This window comes from Anas platyrhynchos, chromosome 1 (assembly GCF_047663525.1).
Source record: "Anas platyrhynchos isolate ZD024472 breed Pekin duck chromosome 1, IASCAAS_PekinDuck_T2T, whole genome shotgun sequence".
In the NCBI taxonomy this organism is placed as follows: Eukaryota; Metazoa; Chordata; class Aves; order Anseriformes; family Anatidae; genus Anas; species Anas platyrhynchos.
Window position 1 is genome coordinate 63,654,782 of NC_092587.1, and position 25,005 is coordinate 63,679,786.

Sequence of the window (25,005 nt, forward strand, 5' to 3'; positions counted from 1 at the left end):
GTTACCCGAGAGTCATCCAGCTTCCCAGGGCTACGTGTCCTCTGGCTGCCCTCCTCAGATGCTGAGGCTACACCATCTAAAACAGCAGCTCTTTGATGCGTGGTGGGTTTGTTTGTTGGGTTTTTTTTGTGGAAATGAGGGGCCCTGTTAGCGGCAGTGTTGACATAACATACAGGTCCTGTCTCAGCCATGCAGCCCTTTTTCCATACGCAGCAAAAACAAAATAACTGGCTGCAGAGCACCTCGAAGCCAGTCAGCACAGAAACTGCCTAGACCTGCAGATGCCAGGGGCAGTTTGCCGTGGTCCTTCACTTGCGTGAAGAAACACCAGCCCACACACCTCCCTCAGGCCCCAGTGACTCCCCAGCCAGGTGACTCCCTTGGCTGGGAGCTGGCAGTGGTTCCAGCAGAAGGTGGCATCACACTCTCCACCTAAGAACCCCAAGCATGCTGCTTACAGAGGCCTCCTAATCAATGTTCCCCGTTTCCCCTCCTACCCTAACCAAGCTTCCTCTTCCCTGGCCATGCTGCTGTACAAACGTGACAGCGCAACAGAGATGCAGACCAGGATGCCCAGCACAGCTGCACTAACACCCCACCAGGCGTGCCCTAGAAATTGATGCAGGTCAGACAAAACTGAGACAGAGTGTATCTAGAGGGGAAATACAAGGATTTAATGGAATTAACGGAGAAGCTCCCAAAGTCCAGACCAGAGCCACAGCTTTGAGACTCTCTGGCTCTCTCCACTCCATGATCAGTCCTTCCTTTCTGCCCACCAGAAGGCTGGGAATGCTCAGGAACACCACCGGTGCTTGATCTGCCCCTTCAGAGCCCTCTCTAAGGGAGAGGATTAAGGTGCATTGCGAACTCCACACAAACCATCTCCATGGCAGCCTCTCCCTCAGCCCTTCAAATCTTCCAGGGAAGGGAGCAGAACCCAGAAATCCCTCTCTCCTCGGTGGGTGAAGAATCCTTGTGTTTTCCAACAGGTAGTAAAGGCTGCACAGAAACCGTCCTGGGGGGAGGGAGGGAGAGCCTCACAGGTCCTAGCAGTGAGATTCCAGCTCTGTCAGCATCAGGAGGCTTGATCTGGTGGAGGGAAGGGGCAGTCCCGTGCTCGGCCTGGAAGACAAGTCCTCAAGTGGGCAGGTGAGCTGGCGGAGCCTCTGGAAGGCAAAGGTAGGCATTGAGTATGGCCACGAGGGCAAAAGGTGACCTGGGCCCTCCCCTTCCAGTCATGGTTATCATTTATTCAGCCAGCTATCACAACCCATTCCCGAGCACATGCAGGAGGCAGAGAACAGGCAGGGTTGTGGGTTTTCTTGGAGCAGGACTCCTGGCTGCAGTCAACGGCAGCCTCCAAATTGAGTTGAGGCACTGGAGACCATCTTTGTCCTCACCACCTAATGAGTTTATTCCTAATGGTGCTTGCAGAGAGACAAAAGCAATAAAGTAAGGACACCAAGAGGCAACAGCCAGCTTGGAGCAGCCCTGCAGCCAGGCAGAACTCAATAAAACCAACAGTTTCACTGTAGCAATGAACTCATTCAATTGATTTATTCCAGGCTCCTTACTAATTAACCCACGACACACACAAAAAAAAAAACCCTTGCAAGGCTGGACTTCACCACGGCAGCACAGCCCTGATCCCAGAGCATCAGCCTCACCTCTCTGAGGGAGCCTTTGATGGTGGAGAGCTTGTAGACGATCCAGAGAGGGATGCACACCATGGAGGAGAGGGCCAGCAGCCAGCCCAGGGTGTCCCCCCACCACGGGTACACGTACTTCTTGTTGTAGGTCAGTGGGGTGTATTTGATCAGAGAAAACAAGAAGGTCGCCTGGCAGGGTGGAAGAAACCAAGAGGAGAAGTGCCAGAAAATCAACTGTTAGTGAAAATATGTCTTCCTGGTGGCTCCACACCTGCACAGTTTTATGGTAACAAAGAGCTCCTTGGGACAGCAACAGAGGAGACACCAGCCAAAACACCTTTGCTAGGGCAGTCCCCATGCACAGCCCCAAGGAGCTCGTCCCAGCAGTAGACACATCTGTCACTGTTCATCTGGGCCCTTCTGCCCATTGCTTAGCCCCACACCCGACCCCAAATATCACAAACACGTGCAGAAGAACAGGCTACACAACCCTCTACACACATGCACACCCCTCTGTATATATGTACGTATATCTCAGAGGCACCAGGCTCTGCCCATCTCCCTCCCCACACCTCTTCCCGTGGGCTCTCACCATGCAAACTGCTGGAGTGATGAAAAGCCAGCAGTATTTGATGATGGGCCACGGCCGGTAGCCGATCATGTCCTCAATGTTATCGTAGAAACGCTCAGCACCTGTGGAAGAAGGGAAGGATGGATGCCTCACTGCCACCAGGAACAAGGGCAGCAGGGTCTGCGTGTCCCAGGGAGGATGGCAAGTGGGGGCCCTGCTTCACCACCATTTGGGAGCTCCCCAGAAGATGAGGCAGTAACCTCAGCATAGCCAAAAACCCTGCTGGGGAGCTCCCTGAGGAGGAGTGTGGCCATCTCTTGTGAATATCAGGGCTGAGAGAGGTGTCTCAAAAATGCTGGGGGATCTCAGATGCCTGTACGCACAGGGTGGGAAATCACTTCACAACCAGCTCCACATCCCCAAGGAGGGAGGGCCTCAAAAGCAGGGGCACGTAGGAACACGCTGGGGATATCTGCCAAGCAGATCCCCCAGGGCTTTACTGTGAGGAAGCCCCCACAGCTGAGTCCATGGGCACCAAAGCACGTGTTTAGAGGGCTGCCTTGCACTGCGAAGCACTTGCCAAGAGGAGTTACGGACCGGCACATTGAGGATGGGGAAAGCAGACTGAGAGAGCGGATCTGGGGGCCCTCCTGGTCCATACTCACCATAGACCCAGGCGATGCAGAGAGTCTCGAAGATGGCCACAAAGAGCAGGCACATGCCACTGGCAGCATAGTAATCAAAGAGCTGGAAGACATACATCCCACCCTGGGAAGGGCCAAGCGGGCAGCGAGGCGAGGTGGGGAGGGAGAGAGGGGAAAGGAGTCAGGCACAGGCCAGGAGCTCCAGCCAGAGCAGGAAACGAACTCAGCATCTTCCCCAGAGCTGCGGGCACCTCCCTCTAACTGGGGCATGGTTTGAACCGACAGCAAAGCCACATCCCTTGTACCCAAGGCCTGATGGAGACGTGGCAGCTCTAGGAGGCTCCCTGCTGCCAGGAGCCTCTGCAGCCCTTCAGCCCAGGGCAGGACAGGAGAGGGGAAGTGGCCGTCAGAGACTGCGGGGGTATTTTAGGACAAGACAGGTGTTTCAGCACCCAGTGCCACAAACCAGTCTACAAACTGGGCCTGAAGGTTTGTCCAGGCACAAAGCTGCAGGTGAAACATTATTCGGGCAAAATTTTGAAAAAGCTGTCCTCTGAACACAGGAGATGCAAATTGTAAAGGGCATCGTGGCAGCACCAACCCCATGACACACAGACTGCCAGGAGGAGTCAGAGGTCTTAGAGCAGAACAGTTTTAACTCTGAGGCAAATAATCACAAGGGGAATATACATGGAAACAGTGTAATAGATACGAGACATGCTCAGTCACACTAGATTTTCCATCCATTTTCCACCTAGGTCTATACAGGAGGGAAGAGAAGGACAAAGGCTCTGCCCGAACCATGCAACAGGCCGAAGTGGTGAAGGTTTGGCTCATATAGAGATAAATCTATAACCAAAATATTGGCTGGCCAGAGCTCCAATCATCAGTCCTGGCAGGAGAGCTGTCAGGGCTGTAACTGGCACGAGGGCTGAGGGCTGGAAGCAAAAATGTGGGGAAGGGCAGGGCAGGGCAGGGCAGGGCAGCCTCCCCCAGGCACCAGGCAGCAGGATGGGGCTCATCGGTGAGTATCTGGCCCCAGCATGGACCCCACCACCCGCCAGGCCCCCAGTGAGCACCATGCGGGTGGTCTGAGCCCAAAATACCTCGGTGAGCATCACCAGCCCGACCAGGTAGGAGAGGACGGAGACCAGCAGGATGAGGGTCTCCCGGCGGTTCTTCTTGCGGAAGATGGTGGGGTACATGTCCACAAGGGCTGTGACGAGGCTCTCCACGCAGACAAACTGCAGAGAGCGAAGATCCCACCTCTGTCAGCCCATCCCGCACCTCCTCTCCAGCACCCTCTGCACTCCCACTGGCCAAGTTCAATCCCGTCCTGAAGGGACAGTGGCCCCGCGACTTTACCTGGCTGTCCAGTCCCAGCAACACCACCATCAGGAAGAAGAAGCAGGCCCAGAGCGGGGAGAAGGGCAGCATGACCACAGCCCGAGGATAGGCGATGAATGCCAGGCCAGGCCCTGCGGGGAGAAGGGCTTCAGAGCAGGCAGCAACACGGCACGGCTGGTGCAGGCCCACACGGCCACGAGCCATGCGGGAAACCCAGGCTCCTCACGGCACAGAGGAGGTCCTGAGGGCAGGAAGGGAACGGAGGCACAGCAAGCCACAGCCACATCACTGCTGCGAGGGCTGGGAGGCCACCAAGATGGGGACGTGCAGTGCAACACCACTCAGCCCGGGGCGAGTACCTGGCCCCGGGGACAACCAGCAGCCCCCCCATGACCCCACCACCCCACCACAGCCCCACTCACCCGACTCGGCCACCTCGGCGATGGGCACCCCCTGCTCGCCTGCCATGAAGCCCAGGATGGAGAAGATGGCAAAGCCGGCCACGAAGCTGGTGCCGCTGTTGAGGAAGCAGAGGGCCACGCAGTCCCTGGAGGAGGGGGCACAGCATCAGCCAGGGGGCCAGGGGTGACCCACACCCCACCCTGAGCACTGACCCACGAGATAGACTTGCTGCACATCTAAACGCCTAATTTTTTTTTCCCTCTCTCTCTTCTGATCCCTGTGGGGGAGAGTGCCAGAGATTATTTCTGTCTGAGAGGGGGGCATTTATTTTTCCTTAATAGATTTCTCAGACCAGTTACAATGTTCTGGGCTCTCAGCGCTACTAGATATCTCCTGGTCCTCGCATTATGAGGAAAAGATGAACAGAGCCATCCAATTTATTTCCTCTGATCTATTCCCTTTTGTCTCTGTTTCATCTCATTCCCATCCATCTACTTGTTAAACTAAACATTGCTTATCTATCCAATTCTTTTTTATGCTCCAGTCTCCCCGGGCCTCCTGTGGCGGCAGCCCTGGGGACAACACTAACATTTGCAGCATCTTTCCAAAATAGTCTGCACTAAACTGAACGCACCCTTCCGGCATTTCATGGCCTGCTCTGACTCTGTTAAATGCTACTCTGCGAATCCAGTGTGATTTTCTTTGCCACTCTGTAGATCTTTAGCATCTGGGGGGCTTCACGCTCCTCCCTGCACAGGAACTAGCGCTAGTCCTGGTCTGCAAACATTTCTGGAGAAAGAGCAGAGTTCACACAGAACCCCCACACCACACGTGTAGCTCAGACTATTCCTCCCAAACCACAGCACTTTGCATGGTCAAGGACTGCCCATCGCCTAACACCATTTTACACTAACTTGCATTTATTTCACATATTTTTTCTTCCTTCCTAGTGTTCCTTCCCTCTTTCTCCCAGATGTATGTATGAGGTCATTGCCTCCTTGGAAAAGCATGGGCTGGAAGATGCTCTCCAGTCACCTGGAAGGTGAGAAGGGGCATCATGCTGGGGTGTGAGATGTGGGAAATGGCCAGAGCAAAAAAGAAACCCCAGATTTTCACCCTAAAGGAAGCTGGGGAGATCTGATGATGTCCCTTATCATCCCAGAGAACGAGAAACAGCCCCTGCTCTTTGGTGCAATCTTGGAGATGGCCTCTTTGTGAGCCTCTTTACAACTTTGCTGCTCAGCAGCCCCTCCATGTCACATATCCATACTGGAGATGCACACGGACAATGCCCAAGGCCATGCAGCAGGCCAGAGTCAATCTGTTCTCTTTTCTCTTCCCACAGCTTTCTCTCTGAGAACTGCACCTGATAGAAGGGACACGAAAAGGAAGAGAGGTCCCAGCCCCGCTGCTGGAGCGGGTGGGTTAACACCTCCCTACAGCAGGTGTTAACTTCTAAGGTGAAGAGAAAGATGCCAAGCTAGGACCACATGGTGGTTTGCCAGGACCTTCCACAGCAAGGACAACAAATCTGAATTTAAAAGGTGTGGGGAGAACCCAGTACCAAGAGCAATATGGCCAGCATGAGAAAGGGTGAGAAGGGAGGCAGGTAGGTTTTCTGAGCTCTTCCTCTCACACTAGTTTTTTGACTCTAGAGATATGGCTCCAGATGCTGGGTACATCTGAGCAAAATGAGCTTATTTTCACCTGAACACTTCAACTTGAAAGTCTGATTCAGTTTGGCAGCTCGGCTGATCTCTGTTGGAGGGCTGTTCAGCATGGGCAGAGCACACAAGAAACAGGAGTCACACCTGCAGGTTTATATACAGACCACAGCTAGCATGTAGGCACCCACAGCACTGATAACTGTGCAAGACACTAGGTACAAATGAACCTTGGGAGGATAAATTGCAAGGTGGAAGGACTCCAGTCTAGAGACATTTGATCTGACAGCTCTGCTTCCCCTTCAGCACCTATGTAAATAGGGGACATGGTGGCGTGGGGTCACAAAGCCAGTGAAGAGGATCTGGCTCTGATGGGTTTTATGCAGTGTGGAAGAGGGAATTTGTCATCTGTGACACAGACAGAAAGTTCCTGGCATTCCCCTTGGGTACAAAGCACAGAGAACTGGATTTGAGGAAAAAAACACGTGGAAAAAGTGTCCTTATGCCTTGGGTAGAAATGGAAAGCATGACACTTCAAAAGGCCAGGAGCCTCCAGCGGCTCACTGGCCTGTTTGTGCTGATGTTGAGGGAGGGGAAGGCTCAAGGCAGCAGAGCCGTGCTCCAGTTACCTGTAGCAGTTGTTATGGTATTTGTTATAGCTGCCCAGAGCTGTCAGGCATCCCAGACAAATTGCATACGAAAAGAAGATTTGAGTGCCTGCATCCATCCAGACCTGCAAGGGAGATGCAAACACAGGTGAGAAGACAAGGCCAGCACAGAGCGCAGACACTGCACTGATGGGAGGAGGCAGAGCCCCCGGGGCCACCATGAGCAGCAGGAAGATCAGTGCTGGGGTGGTCAGCAATACCCAGCGCTTGGACAAGCCTTTGCTAGGAACAGGCTACACAGTGCCAAGAGTTCCCGTGCTCTGTGAAGCACCCTGGGGGTGATAAGAGTGCCAAGGGGAAGGGATGCAGCCAGAGCCCTGCAAACCCACGGCACATACAGCTCTTCATCGTCATCTCTGTCCTCCTCAGACAAATCTGAGCTGAACGAGCCCTCGCTGCCAGCAGAGAAAGGGAACACGATTTGGGTAGGCCTGGTCTCCCACTGGGTGGCACAGGTACATGCTGATGGTGGCCCTTTGCTCCAAGACCTAACTTTAAATGATCCAAAATGTAAAAGCAAATTAACCAGGCAGGAGGGGAGTATAAGAAACAGACAGAGTTGTTTGCCCAAGACAGCTCCTAAAAGCAAATACAAGAGTGATGTTAGTGCCATGAAGCCCCTCTGAACTCCACTTCGATCTCTCTGTCAAGAGCATGTCCCGGTGCTCGGAGGCTGACATTTGTCAGTGCCAAATTTGATTCGAAAGCCCTGCTGTGTGCAGTCACTGCTGCAGCCACAGCCACCGTCTTCTGCAGAGAGCAGCAAAAGCAGGAGCCAACAGCGAGGAATGAAGCAGTGACAATTATTAATTAACCCCTCCACTGTCTAACATCTTTCTTCCTAGAGGGTTTATAAAATAGAGATAAGGCAATCATTCAGTCAATGCTGAAGTGCAGCCACCTTCTAGAGACAAGAGGGAAGGCAGTCAGGAAAGGAGAGCAGAAGGAAGTTGTTACGGGGACAAGCTTAATGCGAAGAGTCTCCAGGTGGAGCAGCAGTGGCCCTGAGATGTCTCCTGAGGAGAGCAGAAGCCAACAGAAAGCACTGCAATGGTTTCGGTGGCTCCAAGTAACACCTGTACCTTGCCATCCACGGCCTCGTGTCCCGAGGGGCAATGGGGTGCGTGAGCCAGCAGTGCCAGCAGCTAGGGCAGGCTGGGGAAGCTGCTTTCCTTGGCTGTCCTGCAAGCAGCTTGGGAAACGTTCAGCCCTACCTTCTTCTCGTCAGTCACAAGGAGTCAGATCGTGCCTTTGGTTTGTAGAATGGGAAGAGGCAGACGATGAGGTTGGACGGGAACAGTTAGTTCTGGGCATGAGGATTTGGAAAAAGTCATTGATCTCAGTGAATTTTACTTGTTTTAGAGGGGTGGAATAGGGAGGCAGGTTTAGAGACCAAAATGCTAGCTCATTAATGCATTTCAAAAGCATTGGGAATAAATGGGGTGTTTTGTTTTGTTTTCTTTTCATCAAATTCTAACTTGAATCCCCCTCTCTTGTGTTTTTCTGAAGCCCTTTTAGTTCCATTTGTTGAGTTAACAAGACTTTTGCCATCAAATAGTGCCCCCTGTCCTTGCCACAACATCGGACCCAGTTGCCCAGTTTCAAACAGATTTAACAGCGGGCAGAAGCCTCAAAGAAACCAGCTACCTATGAATTTCACAGCAACCAGGGAACGGGAAAGACTCAGCGTCCCCTCTGAGAGGGAATCTGCAGGGAGGAACAGTCAACCAGTGTTAAATATCAGACAAATCACACAAGCAAGAGACACGAGAAACATCCCAAGGGCAGGAAAAGAAATGGTGCTTTACCAGACACGGTAGAAGTCAAATACCAAGACAGCGAGCTTCATTAGCTCTGTGGCTCACGGAGAGGCTGCTTTCTACACCCAGCAATGCCCCTGATGTGCGGCAGAGACCAGCCTGGGGTCTGCAGGCTCCTGCTCTCTGCCTGCTCCTTCCAACACAACACCCCCGGGGTGCATATCCCAGGGGATATCTGTGGGGAGTGCGGGGCCTGCCTCAGCACTTGTTCCCACCTGAGGCAAGGCAGCACATGAACCAGTGTAAATAAAGCTAAATGTGGCTTGCGGAGCTTATGGTCCATAACCAGCATAACCATGAACACCAGCCTGGGCTGTATGCAGTTTATTTCCTATTTTAAGAGGCCACTGAGGCTCTTGTCCACTGACCAGCCACCTTTCCCTCCTTCCCAGCCCCTTGGCAGTTCCTAAATTCCTTGAGGGCTGAGAGGCTCCACCAGGACTGATGCCATGGGTGCTCCTGACCCTCCTGTGATGGAGCTGAGCAGCACAACCCAGGACCTGGGGTTGGAAGAGCCCCCAGCCCACCTCTCATCCAGCCCCCTCCTCAAGCTCCCCATGAGAAGCACATCTCTCCCCCCAGCCCTGCAGGCTCACGGGGGCCATACACAGCAGCCACCCCTGGAAACAACAGCCCAAATCTGCCCTCCCCGAGCTGTGCTCAGTCCCCTCCCTGCTGTGACTCCGAGAAATGCTCATTTCAGTCCTTCCAGGACCCCCCCCTCTCCATCCCACACTGCTGATCAGCATCCTCTCATTATTTTAATATTCCCACTCTGAAGGGGTTTGATGGGGTCGCAGGGGGCTCTTTCTTTCCCCTGCAGAAAATCTTGCCGCTGTTCTCTGACCGCCGCTCCCGAAGCAACTGGAGAAGCTCGCCCCATGGTTCAGATTTCACCAGCACATAGGCGGCCTGGGTATTTTGATTTGGTTGCTGTCTGCAGTTTTCTAAGCCATCCAGTTTATTTAATTCATAATTCAATTTCCTTGAACATGTTGTTTACTCCAGTCTGTAATAACCTCCTACTCGCTGTTTTTAAGCAAAGCCTTCACACCTGAGCTGCAGTTATCCAAGGTAGTTATGGCCTATCAGAGGACATTTTCCTTCCTCCCTTAATTTTCTCAGCAATATTCGCTTTATTATATGTGCTAGAATTTAATAGCCCCCTGTACTGAGACAGATCCTTCCTCAGGAAGACCTCAGAGCACTTACAGATAATAACACAGACCATTGCAGAGCAAAATCCTGCTGAAGCCCAGTGCCAAGCTGCCCCCATCGGGGGCTCAGCACAGAGCACACCCAGGGCAAAAGCCAGGCAAGCCTCCACCTGCAGCACACTGAGCACTTCTTCCCAGATTATTGCCTTCCTCTGTCCTCCAGGACTGGCATGTGGGCACTCAGGGTCCCCACGAGACCCCACCAGCCTGCCCTGACCTCCTGCACCCACCCTGCCGACTGACTTTTTGCACCCAGGGGAGCTCCCCACTGCTGGGCTTCCTTTAAACACTGCAAGAAAACACAGCAGGTTGTGGTTCATCCCAAAAAGCACAGCTGCCCACCCTGGGGAGTGCAACGGGGCGAGGGATGCTCCTGGCCCCCAGGCTTTGTGGCTCTGCCCGAAGACAAACACTCTGCCTTCAGAAAGGGGACGTGGGGGGCCGGCAGCAGCACGGCATGGGCGTGCAGAGCTGAGTTAAAGGCTTGCTGGGAAAGGAAACAAATAAGGGGAACAAATAATATTTAGCAGGCCCTCAGTCGCCTTCCCCTCTTGCTGGGAGGCAGCGGCTCTCGCTGGCAGAGGAGCAGCAGCAGGAGGGGGCTGAATTGGAAGGGGTTTGGGGGCTCTGACCCCTTCCCATGGCTGGGGGGCCCACGATCAAGCAGTCCTTGGCCCTGCCGCTGCCTCCCGGCCCCAGGGGCCAGAGGGGAAGTGGCTCTGTAAAGATTGCTCCGTCATTACATTACACAAAGGCCTTCTGGAGCTCTCGGGGTAAAGCACAAGCACACGCAGCAAGACAGCGTGTTTTCTGGAAATTGCAGGGGGAAAACAAGAGTGGGAGGTCCTGGGCATGTTGTGAGAAGCACTCGGTGTTTGTGCAGGGAGGGAGATGCTCGGGGGCTGGGGAATTTTACCCCTTCGTTCTCACTCACCAAACACAATGAAATTTAGCCGAAAACACTTGCAACTGATACCAGAGCAAAACGAGACCATTATATTTCTTCTCTTTCAAGCAAGCCCAAGCACACTGCCAGCACCTTCTGCACCAAGCCCTTCGGCTCTCTCCCCAAGCCTGTCCATAACACTGGTGTCTGGTCACGGTACAAAAGCATCGAGCGATGGCCAGCCTGCCAGCACTGGAGAAAAGCTGCTCCAATGACAAGTTTCTCACACTTAACGCTTATTTTTAGTCTGAATTCCTCTCATTTCAGCCTCCTGCTAGTGGATCACGCTGTGCATCTCCCCCCATAATCACATCAGGAAGTCCCCGGTGTTATCTCACTGAAATAAACAATTGATAAAATTGCCACAAGGCTCCTTATGAAGGGCAGAACGAGCAAATGTGGAAGTGGTGAAAAACCCCAAGCCCCCCCCCTTTCTGTTAAACCACAGCCTGAACTATGAAAAACGTAGGAAGTTTCTGGAGCTCCAGAAATGCAGTCAGGGAGGGGGAAAAAGATTTGGGCTTAGTAATTGGCTAGCATACTAACACAAAAATACTAAATGTTATGCAACATTTAGCAACAAATATATATGAGGTTGCTTTTTTTTTTTTTTCTTTTTTTTTGGGGGGGGGAGGGGGAGATCTTAATTTTGGGACATACAGTTCAAAATCAATTTTCTCTCTGGTGGTTTTGCTGTTATCTGCTTGTATTTCAGCAGAATTGGATTCCAATATGCAAAAGTTCTGGTTAGCAGGTTCTCTGCATGGTCTGCTCTTCCTATACATCAAATATTTTGCATCTGATGTTTTAATTACAAACGTTTTATAAAGTGGGAAGATGAAGGTGCGAGAAGATTTAGGGAGTTTCAGGCTTTATGGCCAGCAGAGACCATTATCAATCAGCTCTCGTGCGCAGGATTTCACACTTCTGTCCAAGGTCGTTGGGCAGGTGATAAGCAATGATTTCCACACACTGACACTTCATCACATCTCAGCTCCTTCTCCCCTAGTAGAACCTGCTAAATAATTCATCCCCTCTTTTGACATATGCTTTCATATACTTTTAAGCAGTTACCCTTTTGTCCCCTTGTGCATCATTTGCCCTTCGCTTAAGCCTCCCCTTAAGACTCCTTATCACAAGGCTCAGATCGAAGAGCTTATTTTGCTTATTTTTTATTTCCCACCTCCAGCACCCCTTCCCAGGAACTGCAGAACCTTGCCTTTTTCCAGGACTGCGGGTAAACAACCACAGCTTGCTGCCTTGTGGGCACAAATCAATTATCATCGACTTGGCCCAGGCTCGTGCTGCCCTTGCACAGTGCACACGCGGGGCACTAACCCTCACCTTCCCTCCCCGATGGGGGAACAAAGGAGAAACCACAAGCTGTGCTACCTGGCTTGGTAAGACAAATAAATCACAGTATATGAAGGCAACCACAGCTACTGAATCCACCTTTTCTTCCCCAGAAGCAAAGCATTGGTCAGGGAATGATGGCATCCATGGTGTGTCGGGGAGGGGGGAGCAGAGCTCGTGTGCTGAGGGATCACAGCACAACCACATCCACCCGTGCGGTGTTTTCCAGGCTGGAAGGAAGCCGTGCTTCCAAAGGTCAAGCTGTAACTGGGACAGAGCAGCAGCAGACCATGCCGTGCCCAGAGGGGTTCAGTGCTGTCCCCTGGGGGACGCAGCCACAAAGACCACGGGGCTTTGTGTAATCTGGGGAGCACCACTCGAAAATGGCATCTTGGTGCCGAAAGCCCTCATACAACATCAATACAAAGGGAGCCACACACACAGTGCTACCACTGGCCTGCCCTCATGCTCCTGGGTGTTTTGGAAAAGCCCCTTCCAACCGTGCTGCACCTTCCCAGAAAGGAAGGGCTGACCTACCCACCTCCTCCCCACGAGCAAGGGGAGACAGCACGAGGGAAGCCAGCACTGCAAAATTAGGCTTTCCAGCCACTGCTCAGGCACACAGCTGGCCAGAGAGCGAGTGCCAGAAAGCTGAGCAGGAGCTCTGAGCACTGCACACATGACACAAAGCAGACCACCTTCAGCTGCAAAGCGGAAACTGGCGCTTAGCTCCCCAGATGGGACGCCCTATGTCAAGCTGGATCACCCGGAGCCGCACCGCACCAGTGGCACCAGCAAGGCCAGGGGTGCCCAGCAGCCCTGGCACACCCCCACCCCAGGGACCCTCCTGTGCTCCTCACATCAGGCAGGGCAGGGTCAGCTGGAGATGCCCCTGCTTGCAAAATTAATACCGAAGGCAGCAGCGGGGTGAGAGCAGGAAGAGTTAACAGGGTTACGAGGGGTTTTGCTGGCCTATTTTCCAGGCAGGCACCCTTTAATCTCCTTTGGAAACACCTTCGCACAAAGGCTGGTACAGCAGCTCAGCTGGAGCCAGGATTTAACGTGGAAGAACTTGTCCCAAAGAGATTAACAGCAGCGGTCAGGTGCCGACCCTCTGTTTCTGCAGGCAGGAATTTCTCGATGGGGACGGGGAGGCGAGGAGGGCAGCCAGGCCCCAGGGGTGCACAGAGCCATCCTCCTCCTCTTCCTCCTCCTCCTCCCCACGTGCCACAGTGCTGCAGCAGCACAGGGGTCTCCTCAAGAAACAGGGGGTTCAGCTGGAACTGCTCTCACAGGGGGGTTAATCTGCCACCTCTGCCCATGCCCCTGGGTAGTTCAGACCCAGCTCAGGCTAGAAAATACAGGAAGGGGAGAGGTGAAGGCTGAGGGTGAGAGAGCATGGGGACCCACAGTATCTACCCATATCTCAGCTCTGCCTTATGCCCAGCAGGGTGAAAGAGGAGACAGACAGAATAAACTGGAAGAAAGAGAGCGAGAAGGCGTTGGTTAGGCATCGGAACGGGTTGCCCAGGGAGGTGGTGGAGTCACCGTCCCTGGGGGTGTTCAAGGAGAGGTTGGACATAGTGCTTGGGGACATGGTTAGTGGGTGACATTGGTGGTTGTCCCTGATGATCCTGGAGGTCTTTTCCAACCTTAATGATTGATTCTATGAAAAGGAAAAAGAGGTGAAGAGGACAGCCCCAGGCATCCATGCAAGCACAGCTCAGCCATTTGGCTCCCCACTGTCCTTACCTGGGGGTCCCCGAGGCGACTGAGGTCTGGATAAAGGTAAAAGAGGATTCCCTGGGATGCCCCGGGCAGGGTGACTCCCCGGATCAACAGAACCACCAGCATGAGGTACGGGAACGTGGCCGTGAAATACACCACCTGGGAGGAGGACGAGAGGACAGGTGAGCGCACCAAGCACCTTGCTTTAGCCTACGGTGGGAAGAAATACATTTTTGAATGTGCCCAGGAAACCTGGGTCGTGGCATGGTGCTCCTGGAGCCAGAAAAGACCTTTCTAGTCCTAGGAGAGACACAGAACGTGAGCTAGGCTATCAGCAGCCTGTCACCGGAGCAGCTCCACTGAAGGCAGCAGCAATCCCTGTGTGCATCTGCAAAGGACCTGCACGCCCCCACCCTGATTACAGGGCTGAGTCACACGCACAGAACATAAACGTAACCTCCCGTCTGGGGACAAATGAGGTGTTTTCAGGACTACTCAGGCTAATTGCTGTAGTGTGCTACAACACCGCACTGCGGCCTGCTTCCCACACAGTTAAAACCAAAGCTGAGGGTTGGGGTGGCCTCACCAGCAATTTGGGTAAGGTCATTAATGCCTCTGCATGGCCACCACACCTTCAAGACTGATTGACCACCGTGCAAACACTTGTTCAGTTTGTTGTATCACACTGGGGCAGCAAAGAAATGCTGCTCCTTCCGTTTTTTCCTGTGTGGATGTGCAGAGCAAGGTTTTGCCTTCGCCTTAATGCTACCCAACAGCTCTTTTCTCAGCTTTGGCAGTTACGCACCAAAGAGCTAAAGCACATCTCTAGAGGAGCTGCAATGTGTGATGCTGTGAAATGATCTGTTCCTCATGCCTGCCCATCCATCCAGAGCGAGCCGTTCCCAAATCCACCTAAAGCCCACCATCCCTTAGTGGTGGTGGCAGTCTATCACTGCCACAGCAGTTTCTGCAGCAGCAGAGGTACTGCCAGCAATGGGAGGGTGATCTGCCTGGACAACACGATTAGGATTATCCTGGATAATCGTCTTGGATCCAAATGGTGAATCAAAAAGAGATTCTTCTGGACCCACCCTGATATACTCCATCTGAGTAAAGCATCCAAAGCACCTGACACTGCAATGGGTCTAAGCTGAGATACAGACCTGGTGACTCTGTTTGTGATGTGGAAGGACAGAAGGATTTGAGAGATCCCACCCTTGAAAAAACAAACTACTAGGTTATCACCTCAGCCTACAGCCCCAATATCTCCATGCACTTCATGTGTCTTGCTGCATATATCACAGCAGTCTTGGGGAATGCCATGGAGAGAGGTGAAAAACACCTCCTCGCTTGGGCTCATGATTGCCTGAGACATCTGTGTGAGCAGCTCCATCCCTGTCCTTCTGAATCTGCATCCTGGACATTGAAGGAGCCCAGGGACATCATCCTTCAACACCAGCAAATGCCATTACTCATTTCAATCTCAAAGTTTCAAGAAGACTCTGATTTAGAGCTTCTCAGTGACAGTTAATCAAATCTACAGGTCCTGAGAGTTTAACAGTCATCCCTGTACTTGCCACACAACCGAATTATTGCTTTGGGATATGGCAGGATGAAAGTCTAATCTTTCTCAGCTTGTGAAAGCAAGATTAAAAGCAAAAATCTTAAAGACAACCCATTGACTTTGAACCTTCGTGCATATTCCTCCAGGATGGCAGGCTGCACGTTCTCAGATGGATCTCTACATCGCAGCAGTTTCAGGGGCTCTGTGTACAACCTGGTTGTTCTCTGGTGCACGGTTCAGACCTTGGTAATGCCCCGTGTGCCTACAAGAACTCATGTGTTAAGCTCTTTACCCAACAGTCACTCACATCTGCAGAGACCAGCATCCTGAATTTGGAGAATGTTTTCTTGGATGGAGAGTGCCAAACTTCTATCTAACAACACGAACATCTGGATCCAATGAGATATTACTCAATGCTTGGCTCAGACCCAATCTTTTTATTTCTCGGGCATTGTTAGCACTAGCTACATCACCAGGAACCTTGCCGGGATCAGTGTGATCATTCTGTCACATGCTGGTCAGCAACATCCAGGGTTTTATTTGAACCTGATCCACATGCCTCGGCAAAGTGATTCCATCTGTGACAACCTCCTGCATCTGCGAGCGCTCCCCAGGGACAGGCAGTCCCTGCATCCGAGGATGCAAACCGCTGCAGGACTGTTCTGTCCAGGGCAATGTCAGTTCAGGGGCTGATAGACCAGTGGGCAGTGATTCTCCACTATAAGAAGGGTTCTGCTTTCCAGGTGGTAAGATCTCATCATCGTTTGTCCTTTTAGCTAAGAAGCGCCTGCATTTTACATAGAACTTGTATCTAAAATAGATTGAATTTGTTCTCAGCACTTCCCACACTATGTTTGCTGTATCTTAGTATCATATTTGCTGTTATTATACTGCCTCTGCTTTCTTTTACTAGGCCACCACAGCAAGCAGTTGCTCTTTTCTTCTAATTTTACTCCATGGAAACCAGAAAACATCATCTCTGCAAGCTGCTTGATTTCCCCTTCATGTTTCATAGTTCCAGACCATTCTGGAAGTGGGAGAAACTGCTAACATCCATGCCATCAACTTGATGGAAATGGATGCGGCTACGATTTATATCCCACCACACATGCCATGTTGTTTGAAGCACGCTGAGAAGACACCATGTAGATAACAGACTAAACCTTTTCACTTCCATCTGCTCTTGCTGGCTGGGAATGGGTCAGGAGGCAGTAGTAGGAACTAAGTAATGGTGTCAGTGCAAATAACAGTGGCATATGCTGCAACAGAGAGGAGACAGGGATGGGGCATCTTGGGATGGAGCTGTATCATCACACCAACCCTTCCTAGGAGAATTTGGAGAAATATCTCTGTGGTGACCAGAGTGCATGAAAAAAGGAGACTCTTGCTGGGGAATATGAGCAAGTATAGCAAGAGTTGGGACCAACAAAAAGACAAAAAGAAGATCCCCATGATGCTGAGGCAGAGAGGGCTTTGAGATCACCACTGTTACTTTCGTAACTATCTAATGAATTTGAAGATTTTCCATCTGCACCTGCCAGCAGAGGCAAAAACCACACGGCTTGTTCATGCTGTGGCAGAAGGGAAGGGAAAGTGCAGCCATCCACTATGCAGAAAGACAGCAAGTTCTCCTGGGCCTCAGATGGAGAGGGATCAGGTGGAAGATAATCTTGGAAGTTAATGCTCTGAGAAGCCTCCCGCCTCTGTCTAGCACTCCCATCCTTTCTAGCACAGAGCCTGGTGCTGCACAGTGAGCACTGCAGGGTCCTGCTGCCTCAAAAAAGCATTTCCAGGACTTGCCTAAACACACAAGAAGCAGGTGGGTCAAACACCCCAGCTGTGATCAAAGGAGGAGCTCAATGTGAGCCAAGCACTCACCTTGCCTGTGGACTTGACCCCTTTCCAGATGCAGAAGTAGCAGATGATCCACGCCAGCAGCAGACACAGAGCCAGCTCCCAGCGCAGGCTGCCCACATGCTGGATGCCATCGGAAATCTTCAGCACTCTCCTCCTGCACAGAGGGAAGGAAAACAGCACCTGAGTGTCACCGGAGATGGCCACCAGTGTTCCCAGCACCGTATCTCACTCACCCCACCACCAGAGCACCTGACAGCTCAGGGGAGGAGGGATGTTTTACAAACAAGGCCCAGCTCTGAGCTGCAAGCCACAGAGGTGTCAAACAGCACCCCACACGCAGACTGCTACTGCAGTACCACCAGCCTGCTTCTGCACTTACTCCCATGCTGGCCTGTTGGGTTAGACATTTCTACTCCCTTTATCTGAGAGTGATACCATAGTGCAGTCCCGAACCTGAGACAGGCAGAGAGGGACGTGCTGGAGCCCCAGCAGCTGCAGATGGAGCATGCTCACAAGCCTACCCCGCTGTAAAAGGCTGAAACTATCCCAAAATAAAGGCTACGTTCCTGGAGAACCACAGTCTAAGATGGATTGAGAGGGTAAGAAGGGGATCGCAAGAAATCATGCTGTTCCTCTGAGCATTTTGTTGTTATCTTGCTCTTTCCCTGCTTCTAAGCACGTGGACTATGTAACCTTTGGGGAAGGATGCTAACAGACCATAACTAACTGGACACTGTACCGCAGCCAGAAGCATGCCATCACCCCAGTGGCAGGTCAGTGCATCTCAGGGAAACCCTTGCCTCCTCCACCCCTGCCCAAGGAGGGCAGGAACGGACGCTGCATCAAAAGGGACAGACAGTGGAAATTTCCAGTCCCATGTGCTGGTTCCCCAGAAACATGGGGATGCTCACAGGACACCAATTTTCCAGCTGCCCATCTCAGGAGGAGCAGTCTGAGGCAGGCCAGCATCTAACTGCATGCGAGCAGGTTGAAAGAAAAAATACAAGTGCACTGTAGGAGAAAAGAAAAATCCCATCTATGGAAGGAATTACCATAAGCTCATTAGGAGCAGTGTATGTACCCAGCGCCTTGCAGTCTGTAACGATCACTGCTCATGGGCAGATGCAAGAACAGAGCTTTGCCCTGTGCTGCCCCAGGGATGCCGCGGTGTGCAGAGCCCTCTGCCAGCCTCAGCTCACGAGGGAAATTCGTGGTGGCAGCAGAGGCTGCCTTCTTGGTCTGTCAGCCAGGACTCGGAGCTGGGCAGTGCCCATTGTCCCAGGAGATGCTGAGCATCATCAGAAATCGCACACCTGCAGCCTGTGCCGTTGTGCCAAAAATCAAACTACTTTGTACTTTGGGCTAACCAATGCACAAAGGAAAAAGACAACGAAAAGGAGGGAGTGAATATCACCATGATGTGAGCTGAACCCAGCACTCAAATTTGATTTCGGTGAGCTTCTCCCCTCAGTATAGCTATCATATTAGTCACTGAAGTAAAAGCATCACCTCTTTTTCTATTTTTGAGATGAAGATAAGCCTGCATACAAAAGTCACCATCCACCATGACACAGCCTCCTGGGAACATGCTGGTACCACACAGGAGCATAGATCCAAAGGAAAGAGATCACCCACTGCATCACCAGCATGGGCTCCTGCAATACTTCACAGGGTTTTTAGGTCTCCTTTTCAACAGGTGAATACTCTAAAGCTTACAAAGCACACAGACAAAGACCCAACAGAGAGCTGCTTCATGGTGGATCACCACAGACCACACCACGCTCACAGATGTGTTCTTGTGTCCTGAGCATGGTTACAGTGGATGTAGCCACCAGGCAGGTCAAGGGCTGCACACACAGAGTGCTCTAGATAGAACGAGAGCAGTGGATAATCCAGTAGACACATAAACCATACCCAAGCCACAGGGCAATGGTCACCATATCCTGAGGTAGTGACTCTAATTTTAATGAGGCCTGCACCCTGGGTAAGCCTGATCCGTGGTTTGGGGATGGGGAACATGGAGCAATTCACCTACACTGCAGGATGAAATATCTGTACAAGGGAGTTTACGGGTGGAACTGAGGAACATGAGAGGAACCAGAGGGAGAAGCAACACAAACAGAGGAGGAATAAGGGAGAAGAAGAAATGTCAAGGCCCAGAGGAAGTAAAGCAACAGTGAGGCAAAGTTTTGTACAGAGTCAGCTGGCCATCACCAAGGCCTGTGAGAATGAGGAGCCCAAAAAGGCCAGGGGGATAGCAATAAGGCATAAGGGCAGGACAAGTCAGCTGAGGCATGCCAGCACAGCCCCAGACAAGCACCACGAGCCCAGCAGCATCACACCTTACTGACGGAGCTCCCCTGAGAGCTTTTGCCCTGACTGCCCAGCGTGCTCTCTCCTGGCCTCTTCTGACCTGCGCGGATTAATGGGAACCACCAGCACGGGTGGTTCATTGCCCGGGGGAGGCAGGTCTCGGAGGGAAGAGGAGTACAGGCCGTGCTTTACTTACTCCCAGAACTCGATGACCGGCGAGGTGGTGTTTTCGCGGGTCACGTTGAGGGTCGAGTTTGCCCTCTGGAGCTCCATGCAGTTCCCTGCGGGAGAGGCCCAGGGAGAGAGGGGGCGTGAGTAGCAGTGACTGGAGAACCGGAGGAAACCGCTCCCTGTCCATCCACAGGGTCAACACCCAGTGACATTGACTCAGAGACAAATTTTGTACAGTCCCACTGATGCACCAAAGGAGTCCCCTCCAGGGCAAGAAACCTAGGACAATTAAGAAGATGACATTTAATTTTTCCTTCCAGCAGGCATGGTAAGCCGTCCCTGGGTTTGTAGCTCACACACAGCACAGGATGATGGATGGAAGGAAGGAGGACGACACCCTTGGTGGCTGCAGCCTCATCCCCAAAATCACCATCAGGACTGTGGTCACTGGGGGCTCCCCACCCCTACAGGCAGCGGTGTGACCCGAGCTGGGGTTTCATGGGCTCAGCAGTGCCTGGACCCAGGAGAGCAGCAGGGCCTCCGCACCCACCTGTGTTCCACTCGTGGTTGCAGCTGCCCCAGGGGAGGTCGATGGTGAAGGAGCTGAAGAGATAGAACAGGGCCCAGGCCAGCACGACGATATAGTAGAAGTTCAGAAGCACTACGATGACCTGCGAGGCGTAGCCAATTCCTGCGGAGAGGAGGCCCCCAGAGGGGGTGAACCACTTGTTGAGGACCAGGTTTCACCAAGGGGTCAGCACCTGGCCCCCTGGCCTGTCCCCCACTGTGCTCACTCAGAGCTTCATCTCTGCTCTGCATGGTGAGTGCTGCTGGAGGAACACCAGCACATCAACCCCCCGAGGTGTCAGTCCCCCCCAAAATCCCACCATCTATACAGGCTCTTTAACCCAACCTGTACCAGCAGATGGGCTTGGAGGGCAGCTGAGGTGGGATGAATACACAAAACCACTGGCTGGTAGGCAGCTCCTGGGGCCTTAATCTACAAGGTTTTGGTACAGGGAATTCAGGCAACTGGGACTTTTTAGTGCTGAGAAATCATGGAAAGTGACTTGAGAGTGGATGATTGTGCTGAAATAGTGGTAGAAGTGGATCTGACAGTCAATGACAGCTAACAGCTTTCACCACTAACGTTTTAAGCCCTCCACAAACTCAGGGAAATGACATAGCATCGACTAAGAAAAATAACAATATATTTCAGGTTCTGCATAACTGCCAGGAGCATTTTCATCATTAGATCTTGGAGGAATTTTTATTGGGTGCAAAGCTCCCAGCCAGAGCCTGACATGAAGAAGGAAGCTGGGATCAACTTTTCTGGCTTAATTTTGGGAAGGGCTGGGATTCACAAGGATGGGCAGAAGATGAGCACAGACCCACGGGTCCCAGGGTTCCCTCAATCTCACCCCACTCACCTTCAAAGAGGGGACAAATCCTGCGCCAGGCCGTCACCCCTCCCTGGCTGGTGTACTGCCCCAGCGCCGTCTCCAGGAAGAAGACGGGGATCCCGCAGGTGAAGAGGAAGATGAGGTAGGGGATGAAGAAGGCACCTGGCAGATTCAAGCAGCATACAAGAGAAATAAGGCCTGGATGCCAACACCAAGACAAAATGTGTCAGGCGTTTGGTTACTCCAGGGTTAGTGTTCAATGCAGTAACAGCTTTCACCCTGCAGGGCCTGAGGGACATCCCCACGAGCTGCTTGATGATCCCAGGTTCATTAATACCCCATGGAAATTGCTCAAGCCTTGCCTTTCCCTCACTTAGTCCTTTTCCAAGACAGTGAGATATTAACTGGCTCTTGGGTCAGGCTGGTGGGAGTACAGGAGAAATAACAATTCTGGAGCAGAAGTAAACTCAAAACCCAAGATTTTTTGTTAAGAAGCTTGGCTGGTATGGATGAATGTGGAGAAGGCTCTTTGGGGCCAGGCAGAAGTCCCACCCTGTGCTCACCCCATCAGCAAACAGGGCCACGGCCCTCCCCTTCTGCAAAAAAAGTGACCCAAAAAGTGCACAGAGAGCTTCCTGTCAGCACCATAAAAGCGGTGCCTTTTTCCCAGAGGGACGTGGTGGGACGTTGTGGCAGGGACCCCAATGCCCGTGGGAGGTGTGCTGCATGTCGCCCCAGCCCCTTCCCCTTCCCCTGCGGCGCCAGCAGCCACACCACCAGACAGGCTTCCCCAGTATTTCCCAATCGGCCGGGCCAGCCTGCCCAGGGAAGGCCTGACCCTGTCATGGGAGGCGAAAGCAAGCACGAACGAGAGTGAAAATAACTTTTTTTTTACTGTTTGTTGTTGGTTTTTTTTTTTTTTTTTTTTTTTTTTTTCCCACCACTATACAGGACCTTGGTATCTCACACTGAGTACTAAATATGTAAGACTCTTTGCTGTATGGAAATATCCCTCAAGAAAGACAAGGTGACAGGCTGCCCCTATTTACATAACTCAGATTTTGCAGATCTCTTTTGTGGAGAGCCCGGCGCATTGAGCCAAGCAAAGCACAAGCTGAGGAGAGTTATCACCACTGCCTGCAAACACTCCAGCAAAAGTCACTGGGAGCTGCATGGTAACACTGGTGACAGGCTGGCCACAGCTGCCCTGAACCTGGAAATTAAATAAAGACCCCTCACTTTTATTTAAGCACCAGAGAAGCAAGTGGCTAGACCAGCCTTCCCCAAGGAGCACAGAACCAAACCAGGTTTTAAAAACCTGGCAGCCTTTAAAATCAATCTCGATGCACTATGAGGGATCTGGTGCCAGGACGGGGCTGGGCTCTGGAGGCAGGGCAGAGCCCCTGCTGCTGCCTGGCCTCACTTCACCTCACTGCCCCAAGAACCGCTGCCCTCTGTGCCCCAGTCTCATGCATCCTTCCCCTGCCTCGCAGGATGAAAACTTTGCCCGAGACTTCAAACTCCTCGTTGCCTCTGCCACTTCACGGGGCTTTGCTTCAGGCCCATTTTGAGGGGAAAAAAAAGGCTGAGAAACCTCTTTTCTGTCCAAGCAGTCCCGAGCTGCCTTTCAAAAGGGAATGAAATTCCCAAGCACCTGGTGAAAAGCAACACGCACCAGGCAAAGCACAGCGTGAAAGTAGCTAAACAGCGGCTAATCCTCTTTTATGCCACCGGGATGAAAGCAGTTTAGTGAGGCCCATGAGACTGCCCCCAGCTAACGCCAGGGGATTTCAGCCCTGGTCCCCAGTGCCCGCCAGCTCCCAGCCAAGTGCCGCTTCCCCCAGCCCTGCCCTTCCGGAGAGCCCAATTAGCAATTAATCACCAAATGGGGAGAGCAGCTCCCTCCCCACCTGCCACTGAACTGAGCTTGAGAAAAACTTTGGGCTTTCATTTTTCTCCTCTAAAAGGCTACCTCAAGCTAAAAGAAAATGTGCACTGGGGCTGGGCAGGGATGTCACCGGGGAGATGCTGGTGGCACCAGGGCTGCACTCACCTCCGCCGTTCTTGTAGCAGAGGTAGGGGAAGCGCCAGACGTTTCCCAGGCCGATGATCTCCCCGGCCACCGACAGGACGTACTCCAGCTTGTTGTTCCACTGCCCTCGCTCCAGGGTCTGGTCCTTCTCCTCTTCCTTCTCCTTTTCCATGCCAGGCCGCGCGGGCACCGTTTCGCCATTGCTAACGGCGCCAGGGACTCTGTAATCCATCCCACCTTCAGGAGGAGTTTCCTTTGTTACGCTCACAACAAGCCATGCAACGAGGCCAAAACCCGAGCTATGGAAGGCCAGAGAGGGGAGAGGACACGCGCAGGCACCCACATGCCAAACCCTTACTCGGCTGTTTGTAATGATTCCTGCTGGAAGGAGGGCACCAAGGGCACGTGTGAGCTTTGGCTGTGCCAGTCCTTAAAAAGCCACTCCCAGCTTCATTATTTTTAATTGACCCATCTCAAAACACTTGTGGAAGCACATCCTTCTACAGAAGCTCCCACTGCAGCACGCACCGGGAAACAGCGTTGGGGCTGGAGTGGGGTGAGAGGAGGGATTAAATACATAAAGAGATGTTTTATAAGCACTTCTCTCACCTGTTGCTGTTTACTAAGGTCTGGTGTTACAGACCGTATGGTGGAAGCTGGAAAGGACACAAAAGTCTTAGATACGGGAAAGGGGCAAACTGAAATAGGAGGGAAAGAAGCTTTTGCTGTCAGTGGTGGCAGCTGTTAGGAGCAATCTCCCCGGCTCTGCGGCTGCCATTTAGGAGGCTGGGGGTGTTTGGGCCTGTTCCTTGCGGGCAGGATGCCCTCCTGCCTGCAGAGCCCTGGGGGCAAAGGGCGACCCAACCAAACCCCATCCCACAGCTGGGAGCGCCGAAGACCCTCGTGCCCCGGAGGGAGCCTTCCTCTGCGTGGTGACCCTCGCACTCTGAGCTTGAGCCCATCGAGCTCAGCCTACGGTGGGAAACTTTGGCCATTCATTCACGCCAGGAGAGCAGGAAAAGGCACCGGCAGCAAAGGACACTCTTCCCCCATCCGGGGAGGGGAAAAAAAAGAAAAACAGGCAAAGCAGCACTTTGACCCCCTCCCTCCCTGCCCCTGCGCAGCCCCCTGCAAAGCCCTCGGGGAGGTGGAGAGGAGCAAGAAGCACTGGCAGGAGTTTGACAGCAGCGGCTGGGGAGGATCGGGAGGAACCGTGGGTGCTGGAAAATGATTAAACGAGCAGAAAGCGCGCGGTGACCTCTCATCCAGCGCGGGCCCAGGGGTGGGCGCGGGGGGCGGGTGGGCGCGCAGCGGTTACCTGGCGGACGGGGCCGGCGGGGCGCGAGCTGGCGGGAGAGGCGAAGGCAGGACCCAAAGGTGCTGGCGATTTAAAGCGTGGAAAGGGAAAAAATTCAGCCCTGGTGTAATCCTAGACTTCGCCCAACCCACATTCCTTCCCCCACCCCCCAGGGCCGGACAAAAACCTACACATGACTGATTTCATGGCCAGGGCGAAGGGGCTCTTTCCCCCTGCCTGCCCGCAGCTCTTGCTGGGGCCGCCCGTCCCTCGCCCTCCCTGCCGGCCGGTGGCTTTTTGGCTGCTGCAGGGTCACACGTGGCCGTGCTGCTCCTCATTGCTGGCCACGGAAGCACGGG

The 25,005-nt window shown here is 52.8% G+C and overlaps 1 protein-coding gene across 4 annotated transcripts; it reads right to left on the bottom strand.

Moving 5' to 3' along the window:
• Positions 1-653: 653 nt before the first annotated feature.
• On the bottom strand, positions 654-24,803 carry SLC6A13 (solute carrier family 6 member 13). Of its 4 annotated transcripts, none has more exons than XM_038169738.2 (15): positions 24,668-24,803; positions 23,371-23,586; positions 21,345-21,479; positions 20,465-20,605; positions 19,940-20,024; positions 17,452-17,584; positions 14,034-14,168; positions 6,907-7,010; positions 4,634-4,758; positions 4,230-4,342; positions 3,971-4,108; positions 2,886-2,967; positions 2,242-2,342; positions 1,668-1,838; positions 654-1,166 (listed from the first exon to the last, which is right to left on the bottom strand). In XM_038169738.2, the coding sequence occupies exons 2-15, from the start codon at positions 23,579-23,581 to the stop codon at positions 1,047-1,049; spliced, it is 1,794 nt and encodes a 597-aa protein (XP_038025666.2). In that variant the 5' UTR covers positions 23,582-23,586; positions 24,668-24,803; the 3' UTR covers positions 654-1,046. The 4 variants fall into 4 exon arrangements, with proteins under 4 accessions (XP_038025666.2, XP_038025644.2, XP_027323297.2 ...); XM_038169716.2 differs by having other exon boundaries at positions 2,886-2,988; XM_027467496.3 differs by lacking the exon at positions 24,668-24,803 and adding an exon at positions 23,708-23,786 and having other exon boundaries at positions 2,886-2,988.
• Positions 24,804-25,005: the final 202 nt, after the last annotated feature.